The sequence below is a fragment of the Leuciscus leuciscus genome (assembly GCF_965113295.1).
Source record: "Leuciscus leuciscus genome assembly, contig: HAP1_SCAFFOLD_153, whole genome shotgun sequence".
NCBI classification, from domain to species: Eukaryota; Metazoa; Chordata; class Actinopteri; order Cypriniformes; family Leuciscidae; genus Leuciscus; species Leuciscus leuciscus.
The window spans coordinates 117,681-127,684 of NW_028118514.1; the positions used below are offsets into that span (position 1 = coordinate 117,681).

A 10,004-nucleotide genomic window follows, 5' to 3' on the forward strand; every position below is an offset into this window, starting at 1 on the left:
CATAAAAGGCTTTTTTCCCACTTTGTATTTTGTTATCTTATCCATAAACTGTGTGTTGTGGTCACATGTTAACCTATTTTACATTCAGCCCTGCAGATTTTAATGTGTAATGTATAATTACAGGTGGAATCTGTCTTCAGGTTCATGCTTGGACCCCAATGAGCCGAGCCTGTTGTTTGTTAGAGAGGTGGATAAGGTGCAAGAGTACTTTAATGTACTGACAAAAGTACTGACGGAAACGAAACTCAAAGCAGACAGTGCTCAATTATTGGAAAAGTCTCAAGAGGTCAGTACTGTGTAACAAACACATCATGTAACTGTCAACTGATAATTATCAGATAGGCTGTCTTCTGACTGTAACAGCCATTTCTTTCTCTCTTTAAGGTTCATGAAATATTATCTCGTCCAACAGCATCCACACCAAAGACAAAAGTCTCTTCAGTGACTGCAGAGACTTCATCAGTCCTTTGGACAGTATACGAGCTGGTATGTTGAAAAAGGTCAACAAGGAGTTGACAAGGTATTTTTAACTCCTTTTATCTATTAAACCAAAATCACAGGTGAGTTCAACATAACTTTTTTTTTCAGGTTCCATGGTCACGGCAGAGAAAAGCTAAATAACTATGTACAGAGAGAAGCTGCCGTGCCTCTAGCTCGTTTGGTTTGGGTGTGGGGCCCCGGTGAATTTTGGCATAATCGGCGAGTTGAGAAAATCACATTTGATGCCGTGTCACTGTGTTGCACATTTTTTCATAGAATCAAAACATATTAATATTTTTTATATATTAATATTCCAAAATATTTTTTATTATTAGGTCCCTAAATCACTCCCAGACACCAAAAGCCCAAGCCATGTACCATCCACAGAAGAATGAAGCAGACGTTGAAAGCACAAAGGTGAGAGGGTAGATTTGGGTGGGGCTTGTGTTCAACTTGAGTGCGAGTTAGGTTTTGACTTGGGTGGTTTTGACTTGGCAGGATCTCACCCACCCACCAAAATCTACCCATGTGTTCCCTTGTCTGATGTGTCATGTTGTCATTAGTTAATTGTTTCATTGTTCACAGGTGTCCCTTGTCTTGTTATTAGTCTTGTGTGTATTTAGGCCCTCTGTTTGCCACGTGTCTTTGTCAAGTTTTGTTTCACTGTTTGTTAAGCGTCATGGTTTGTTCCAAGTTCATGCCACGCTGTGCTTTTGTTTTATGATTGATCTTGGTATGTTTATTAACAAACTGCACTTGGGTTCTCATCAACACTTGCCAGCGGATCCCTTACACCTGTCTTGGTTTTTTGTTTAGTCCTAGCAGGTTCTTCCTTTATGGGCTTGCCGTACTCAAAGATTGTCAAACAATCTTAAGAGTGGCAAAGCTGGAAGTAAAGAGGATGGCCTGGGTATGGTCAGAAAACTCGGTGACAGAGAAAGGACCATGCATAGGCACTTTTGCACCCTCGGTTAATATTGAAATAATGTTCAGATTTCAACCACAAAATAATGGTGTTAATATTGCTTCAACATTACAAAGTGATGTTGTTTTTGCATCACTCTTGCACCCTCAGTAAATGGTGAAGCAATGTTGAGATTTCAACCAAAAATCAACGGTAATAGTATTTATTCAACATTACAAAGTGATATTTTATTAACATAACTTTTGCACCCTCAGTTAATGTTGAAACTGTTGAACAACAAATCAATAGTTATGCTACTGAATCAACATTACACTATGATTGATTCTACATCACCGATGCTGAATCAATACTGAAATTAACTAAAATAATCAATGGTAATATTGAATCAACGTTACACTAAGATGTTGAATCTACATCACTGCTGTTGAATTAACTCTGAAATTAACAAAAATAATCAATGGTAATATTGTTGAATCAATGTTACACTATGATGTTGAATCTACATCACTGCTGTTGAATTAACTCTGAAATTAACAGAAATAATCTTTGGTAATATTGTTTGGTAAGAAAAGTTTTTGTACAGGCATTTTAGTAAATTTATGTTCATGCAGATGGCCCCTAGGTCCCCACGCACCATCCAGTCTAAAGTTCTGATCCTGGCGTCACTGTAACATCGACCATCTGTGCTCCACGCTGTGTTCCATGGTAACAGACCGTCAGTGTGTTTTTTAATTCAGCTATGCTGCCAGATCCTGAAGGCAGACTACAGAAAAGCCAGTTGCCCAGGTAAAGCAGGTACAACTTATTATTTTAGTTATTTTTAGATTATGATGAGATCTACTTTGTACATCTCAAAGAAACAAGGCCAGTTTGACCACCTCTCTTTTACTACAGAAAAAACAATAGTAACTAAACTACAAATACTAACCTTGAATATGAATCAAAACACAAAAAGAAAGCTTGAGATTTGACTGAAAGCAAAGTGGCTTTAAGTTACATTCAAAAGCTAATTTTATCATTTTAAAATTAAGGTTTTTATTTTATTGCATTCACTGTGTAGTTTTTCATTTTAACCCCTATTATGCAAAAACATGCTACAGATGTTCCCTCTTTTTTTAATTGACAACTAGGAATAATGGAATAGGTCTCCGGCAAACTTGACAATGGTGTGAAGAGAAAGTCTTTCCGGGGAGAGGGCCTGAACCTGGAATGGCTGGACGAGTAGGCCTGGTCCAAAGGAGGACAGCAAGAAGGCCAAGCTGAGCATCAGGGGACATATATATCGTGCAGGTGAAGGGTAAGGAGAGATATGAAATGTTAAAGAAAATAAACGACAGTTTGGAACTTAGCGACGTTATGCCTCCATGTGACATGGACAAATTCAGCTCTCTGACTGAAGATGATCTGACCAAGCAGGTTCTGGAGCTCTCTGAGGAGCTGAGCAGAGGGACGCTGTGTCAGATTTTGACCTTTTTGCACAAATGAAGCAGATGATGGTGAGATGGATTTTGGCGTGGATTTAAGTCTGGATGTAAAATGGCATTTTATGGCTAGAGCCATTCTCAAATGTCAGTCATATAACTGCATTCGCAGAACTTTCAGAGGAACACAGTGATGGCGTGCCCTCGGAGACCGTCTCAGCTAATGCACCGGGCGTAGGACAGACATGCTGTCTGCCCACACAACCAGGTATGAATATAGTTCTATTGTTTCCAAGGCATCAAATTCTTGAAAGGTCACTGCTTACAGGAAATAAGTGATTGGACATGCAAAACTATGCAAATTGTTACCTCAAATGATAGAGAAATTAATCTCAATAAAAGGACAAGTGGGGCCTGACGGATCTCAGCCAAACTGCCATGCTTCAGGTAATTAAAATTTTATTCATTTTGACTCACAGTTCTGATGATGAAATCTACATTCTGCATGTAAGTGGCAAAGAGCGTTTTAGATTTCTTTCTCTGTGGGTCTCTGTACATCAGCTCAGCCAGCCACACAGCAGAAAGAGGAGGCGCACCAGCCCGTGTGCTTAAAGCACTACTGATCCCAGGAGAGAGCAGTGCTTCCTCGACCCATCCAGCATCCAGGTGAGTCATTAGAAATGACACAATTCATTCTAACACAATGTCTGGTTTTCAGTGAGTCGGAGAAGATGGTGTCTGAAAAGAAGCCCGCAGGAACGGTGTCTCCACCGACAGGGAGTCCCACTCCAGCAGCTCCGCCCTCATCAGTGCAACACAACACAATGGCCAGACACCAGGGTGTGGACACTTCCATGCTCCGTAGAGCCATCTGGAACTATATTCAGTGCTAGTTCGGGATTCGGTAAGTCTCTCCACTGCTCAACATTGAATATGTTTATTCATTCTACAAGTAACGTTTTAAAATGCTGAAGATGTCTCAGAGGCTCCCCCGGGGCCTTCAAAGAAGCCAGCAGGAGAGCATTTGTTTATGCATCTCAACAGGTCCAGGGCCAGGTGAGTCATAAAATAAAATAAAAAAATCACACACTTCCACTTGTATGTACGGCATAAGATATGACTACGGCTATAGTGGTGAATAATAATCGATACAGATTTAGATCTTAAAATCCTTTCTTGCATCTCTATAAAAAGCAGAGGTCACAGACTTGTTTTTGTTTTCCAGTGATTTGACATGCGCTTCTGGCATGTGCGCGCTGAGATGCTGGACCAAGGGAGGACATACATGCTGTACATTCTTACTTTTTACTATGTTGCTAATGTATTTTTGTTCATTGTTTACAGCGAGTTCCTCTTCACTGGAGCGGTGAGATTTGGAGAGCCATGGCTGGTATGTGCTCCGCTTTATAAAGACTTCATCAGACTGTACCGCTTTGCTCTGGACGCAGGAACAAACCTTTGCCACATACACACTGACTGTGAGACGCAGACACAGCACGCCTCTGATGAAGTTCAAATTCATGGAAATATGTTCATTCATACCCGACCAGATAGACCACAGCCACAGAAATGTAATGTATTGTCTCCCTAAGGCCTTCAGAGAGATGCTCTGGCCTTTGAACATGTGAACAGGTGGAGGTGAACTTTCACCGGCTTTCAATGAGGTTGACAACCTAATGGTCGATCTGTTGGACAACATCTCTACAAAAGTGCAGCAGTCGGACTGACTGAAGGAGATCTGACCAAAAGGTACTGGCCCAGGGACCTGATGGACCTCAGCCAAACTGCTATGCTTCAGGCATGTTTAAGGTTATTAAAAAATAAATAATTAACTCACCAGCTCATTCTTACTCACAGTTCTGATGAAGAAATCTACATTCTTCATTCGGCAAAGAGTGTTACATACTATTTATGTATTTGTGTGGTTACATACTTGGTTCCTGTTGTCTTGCCAATTTTAGGGAGATGCTCTGGCCTTGTGGATACAGACCGCCCATGCTCTGCGGAGAGAGAAGCAGCGCAACCACATATTATTATTTGTTAAGATAAGTATTAGCATTGCTTAATTTGTGTCTTCTTGTTTAAAGGGATAGTTCACCCAAAAATGAAAATTCGGTCATCATTTACTCACCCTCAAGTTGTTTCAAACCTGTAAAAAAAATTTTTTTTCTGCTGAACACAAAAGAAGATATTTTGAAAAATGTCTGTAACCAAACAGTTGATGGACCCCATTGACTTCCATAGTATTTTTTTTTCCTACTATGGAAGTCAATGGGGTCCATCAACTGTTTGGTTACAGACATTTTTCAAAATATCTTCTTTTGTGTTCAGCAGAAAAAAGAAATTCTTACAGGTTTGAAACAAAGTCATACAAGACCCATGATGACAAGACACAACCTGACACAAGACATTCATTTTGTGTTTATATATTTTTTTATTTTAATGCATTTAGGGTCCATGTGTGCGCCCGTCTTGTCTCACATCATCTCGAGTGCGGTATCTTTAGTAAACCTGTCTTGTTTTTTGTTTCGTCCTAACAGGTTCTTTCTTTATGGGCTTGCAGTACTGCCAGACAATCTTAAGAGTGGCAAAGCTGGAAGTAAAGAGGATGGCTCATGATCTGGTTTTGGGCAGAAAACTCAGGGACAGAGAAAGGACCATGCATAGGTACTACTGCGAGGCTGTCTTGGTTTTTGCCCACATGCAGCGCCCAAGAGCTGTGGAATCCTTGACGGTAAGTACATCTCTATTTTAACGACTCTACGCTTGCAATATGATGCAATGTTTACAGCACGTATGCATTAGTAAGTGACCATTTTTCGTTGTTATCTAGGATTCAGAGTGGAAAAAGAAAAAAAGTATTTCATAGTCTTGATATATACGTAGATATCAAGTACGCCCAGAGACAGGACTATCTTCTGTGTAAGTCTCCGAATCCACCAATACAGCAATGTCGCTCATTTTAACTTGACACTGCAGGTGTTTTTTGTTTGTCGCCAACAAGCGTTTACCAATGATTATGGTAATTTTTCTAAACCTTTAACACAGCAACAAACACCTACATCACACAGTTAGCCAAATGTTTGATCTTCTGGTCAAAACCACTTTTTTTTTTTTTTTTTTTTTTTTTAGTTATACAAACTATACACCAAAAAACTTTTTGTACCGTACACGTTCTCTATCAAAACGCAGCAAGCCCAACTCAAAATTGAAGTCAAAAAAGTGATCGTCTGAGTAAAGTGATTTGATTTTGTCTTTCAGCACACTTCAAAGTCCACTAGCCTTCGACCGCAAAGTTGTCAAGGCTGATTGGGCAGGAGGGGTGGAGGTCCAACTACCCAAAACCCGAGGAGATTCAACGGTTGTGGAAACCGGCTTCCAACCTCGCCACAGAGTCAGATGAGGCCATAATGAAGTGCCTGTCTGAGCAGACCTGGACAGGGCTGGCCATTCTCTCTTGGCCCAAAAGAGTTTTTGCTTCAAGTATCAGGACATAAAGGAATTTGTGCGAACTGAAGTTACTGTGGGACATCCGGCAAAGATAATTCTGCTGGAGAAGCCAGATATACCTTTCCAGGTCATAAATGGCCATGGCTTTGACACACCATTGGTCATGCAGCTGTGTGATAAATGGGGAAATCCTTTAACAGATCAGCGGCTTGAGATTGTGATGAAGAGTTAAAGATAAAGTCCTGAGTGACGTCTCAGCCTGTAGATTCACACGGAAAAGCTTGCTTCATATTAGAAAGTATAAGTGGTCCAAAAGGGGAGCATCATTTGGAATTCAGGGGATGTTTTGGCAGGAAAGGTATTGCAGGGCAAGTAATAAGACTAAATGTGATTCCTGATCCCAACAAACCCTTTTGGCACTTTGTGACATCAGTGTGGACACCCAGCTAAAATTTGATTATGGTGTTTCTCTCTCACTCATGTAATTGATTTTGTGGTTTCTGGGTTCTTAAATATTTGGCCTAGTCGAGGGGTGGCCTTGAAAATAGTTTGGTTGTGGATAATGACAGTGATTTTTTTTATGATCCGCCCCTCAACAGTGTTGGGAACTGTTTTCTTGTAAGCAAGAAAAATTGGATAATTTACTTAATTTAAAAAGAATACATGTTTTATCAATTACTGTATTTGCTTCATCCTTGGTTTAAAAAAAAAGAAAAAAACTAAAACACCACCAGGTGAGGATGTGACTATATTGGTATTGCATAACTAAAACATTCAATAATATTTTCTAGAAGATATATTTTTCTTATTTATTTTTTCACAGTCTCTGGCAGTTCATCAGTTTTGTTCTTGTTGACATCATTTTATTTATTGTTCATTTTTATGTTGTGCTTTGTTGTGTATAGTTCTTTCGTGTCCCCGGAATAAAATGTCCCTTAACTCATTGTTTAATTGCATTCTTTTCTTTTACTAATACAAGTGTTTTCATTAGGTATAAATAATACAACATATAAGCACTGCACTTCACTGGTGTACAGAATATTGCCCAACACTCACAAACTGTCACACATAGAACAGACACTTGTACGAATAAATGTGAATGAGCTGTACAGATCTAGTGATTCATTACCCCCATTCTCCAACAGAACAAGTTGGTCACTGTTGTTTGAAGTGAAGTGTCTGCTCTTCTTCAGTGTAAAAACTCAGAGAGGTCGAAGTCTGTATCACATCTATCAAACTCAAACAGACAAAATTCACAAGTTCACAAAAGGTGATATAACTAACAAAATATATGTTAATATTTTAATGCAATGGTCAAAATATTAGCCAACCCAAATCACAAACATAAAATACTCTAAAACTCTACTTATTTTACATTATAATCAAATTAATATTACTGAACTGAGACGGAGCATAAATATACCCACCCACAGCCTGCAGTACACAATAGGTGTGTTCGACATCGGCTGCGGCTGGATGTAACCGATCGGCGAGAGTAGCCGCGTGCAGGCGGGGAGGAGCTGCAAACGGAGACGTGAAGTCGGACACTTTCTGGTTCCCGTATTGACCGCTCACGTGGTGTTTGCATACTTTACCACAGCTAAAGAGAAGCCCAAGAGGCGAAACTCTGTTGTGTTATGGGTAACAGTTTGTAGATGGCGCTGTGGAGGCGCGTCCGCCATTATGGACTGAAAGCTGCTGAAATCGTTAGCGATCTTATGGCACCACTTCCATTTTAGTACTGTTTATAGATCATGTGTGCACTTGCTAGATTTCACATCTTTTTTGTACCTTTCCGCCTGTAATAGGACATTCACAGATTGTTTTTGTTCTTGCCATTGAAACGTTCACTGTGTGCACTTTCACTGAAGATGTTGAAAAAACAAGTTGTTAATATTTTTGTGATATTCTATGTAAGATTAACTGTCTTTAGAAATTTTCATTTATAATTGTATTTATTTTTTTAGGGTTAGGGTTAGGGTTAGGTAGGGAGGTAAAAACGACTTTCACCCTCATTAGTAACCACCCTCATTAGCATATATGGCATCTGATTGGCCGAATCTGGCCAGTGGGTGGGTCTGTGTCCCCTGAGTGGTGTACAGTAGGTTTCACCAGATAAAAGCACTGTATTTATGAAATATGACCTTTTAATGTAATGTCCACAGACAGCATATAGGGAATCTGTCAAATAAGTTACAGGCGGGACTTTATCCAAAACATCCCAGCTGTAACTTATTTGACAGGACTCCTATATGCTGTCTGTGGACGGTTGAGTTTTATGCAAATTATGCATAATTAATGGCTGCAATGTACATCAGTGGGTGGGTCTGTGTCCCCTGAGTGGTGTACAGAAGGTTTCACCTCATAAACAGACAGCCTAGAGGCCGCGTCGAATAAGTTACAGGTGGGACTTTAACAAAAACATCCCACCTGTAACTTATTTGACAGGACCCCAGTTTTCTCGGGCCTCGAGCAAGGCGCATTAATGAGACTGGGCTCATGTGAAACTGCACAACACGAGCTTTCTCGTGATATAAAATACAGTTTGATTGCCCTTTGTAATTGCCCTTTTGATTGTGCCACTTGTCCCTCTAAGAAGTTGGACGCCGACCGCTCGGGGCCGCATAACTAGTTAGCATGCCGGAGTCTCGTTCGTTATCAGAATGAACCAGACAAATCGCTCCACCAACTAAGAACGGCCATGCACCACCACCCACAGAATCGAGAAAGAGCTATCAATCTGTCAATCCTTTCCGTGTCCGGGCCGGGTGAGCTTTCCCGTGTTGAGTCAAATTAAGCCGCAGGCTCCACTCCTGGTGGTGCCCTTCCGTCAATTCCTTTAAGTTTCAGCTTTGCAACCATACTCCCCCCGGAACCCAAAGACTCGTGGTTTCCCGCACGCTGCCCGGCGGGTCATGGGAATAACGCCAACCGGATCGCGGGTCGGCATCGTTTACGGTCGGAACTACGACGGTATCTGATCGTCTTCGAACCTCCGACTTTCGTTCTTGATTAATGAAAGGCACATAGATGGTACTAAGTAGTGGTCTGTGCTTGACAGTGGGCCTCTGGAAAGAGGCAAATTTAGGCTAATTAATTATTTTAATAACTTTTGTTATTTTATATAGTTCTTTACTATGTTTTGTTGTTAACATAAAGGAATTCACTAATGATCCTTCATGTCAAGGCGTCCTATTTCTTTCATTAGCTGCCTTGTTAGAGGAAATGGACCGGAAAGGCTTGGTGGTGAGGAACATAACTCCACTCCTTCCTGCTCCATCTTCGGTTCTCCATCTCTGCAGCGCTTCTTGATCAAGTACTTCACATCTAACCCTGCAGCCAAGGCGCTGTGTTGGCCAATGCTAGCTGCTGTCTACATTTTCAGTCACTATTCTTTCCTTCACCTGGAGGCCAACATTTAATTGAGGACGCTGTTTGATTCAAGTGTGTGAATCCAGTGTTTTTCTTAGCTGGTTAGAAGAAATGGACAGGAAGGGCTTGGTGGTGAGGAACATCCCTCCACTCCTTCCTGCGCCATCTTCCGTGCCTCAGAGCTCCTCGAGGGATGCTGAGAGCGAGCCACAAGTGGAGCCAGCGATGCCTCCACTGCCAAACCACTGGACCTGGGAAGCTACTCCAAGACTGGTGCCTATGGTCTCCCTGTGGAAGAAGATGCAGGCCATTTTTGGAGCTGATATGATGCACTGTCAGGTGTGTGCCTCACTGCT

General features: G+C 41.1%; 1 protein-coding gene across 25 annotated transcripts in view; it reads left to right on the top strand.

Annotated features, from left to right (window-relative positions):
- The window catches only part of LOC309491367 (uncharacterized protein), a 14,891-nt gene extending 7,671 nt beyond the window's left edge, over window positions 1–7,220 (top strand). For 11 of the 25 annotated variants that reach the window (XR_014203063.1, XR_014203064.1, XR_014203065.1 and 8 more), the window contains 12 exons: window positions 124–286; window positions 385–486; window positions 589–699; window positions 816–897; window positions 2,017–2,200; window positions 2,536–2,702; window positions 2,822–2,901; window positions 2,999–3,730; window positions 3,801–4,628; window positions 4,792–5,560; window positions 5,660–5,748; window positions 6,088–7,220. Coding sequence is in view for 1 of the 25 variants with exons in the window: in XM_082190393.1 (XP_082046519.1) it covers window positions 124–286; window positions 385–486; window positions 589–621 (298 nt within the window). In the remaining 24 variants the exon portion in view is untranslated. Of the gene's footprint in view, window positions 1–123; window positions 287–384; window positions 487–588; window positions 700–815; window positions 898–2,016; window positions 2,201–2,535; window positions 2,703–2,821; window positions 2,902–2,998; window positions 3,731–3,800; window positions 4,636–4,787; window positions 5,561–5,659; window positions 5,749–6,087 lie in introns of all 25 variants that reach the window. The other 14 variants (XR_014203073.1, XR_014203076.1, XR_014203070.1 and 11 more) reach the window with 14 other exon arrangements.
- Window positions 7,221–10,004: the final 2,784 nt, after the last annotated feature.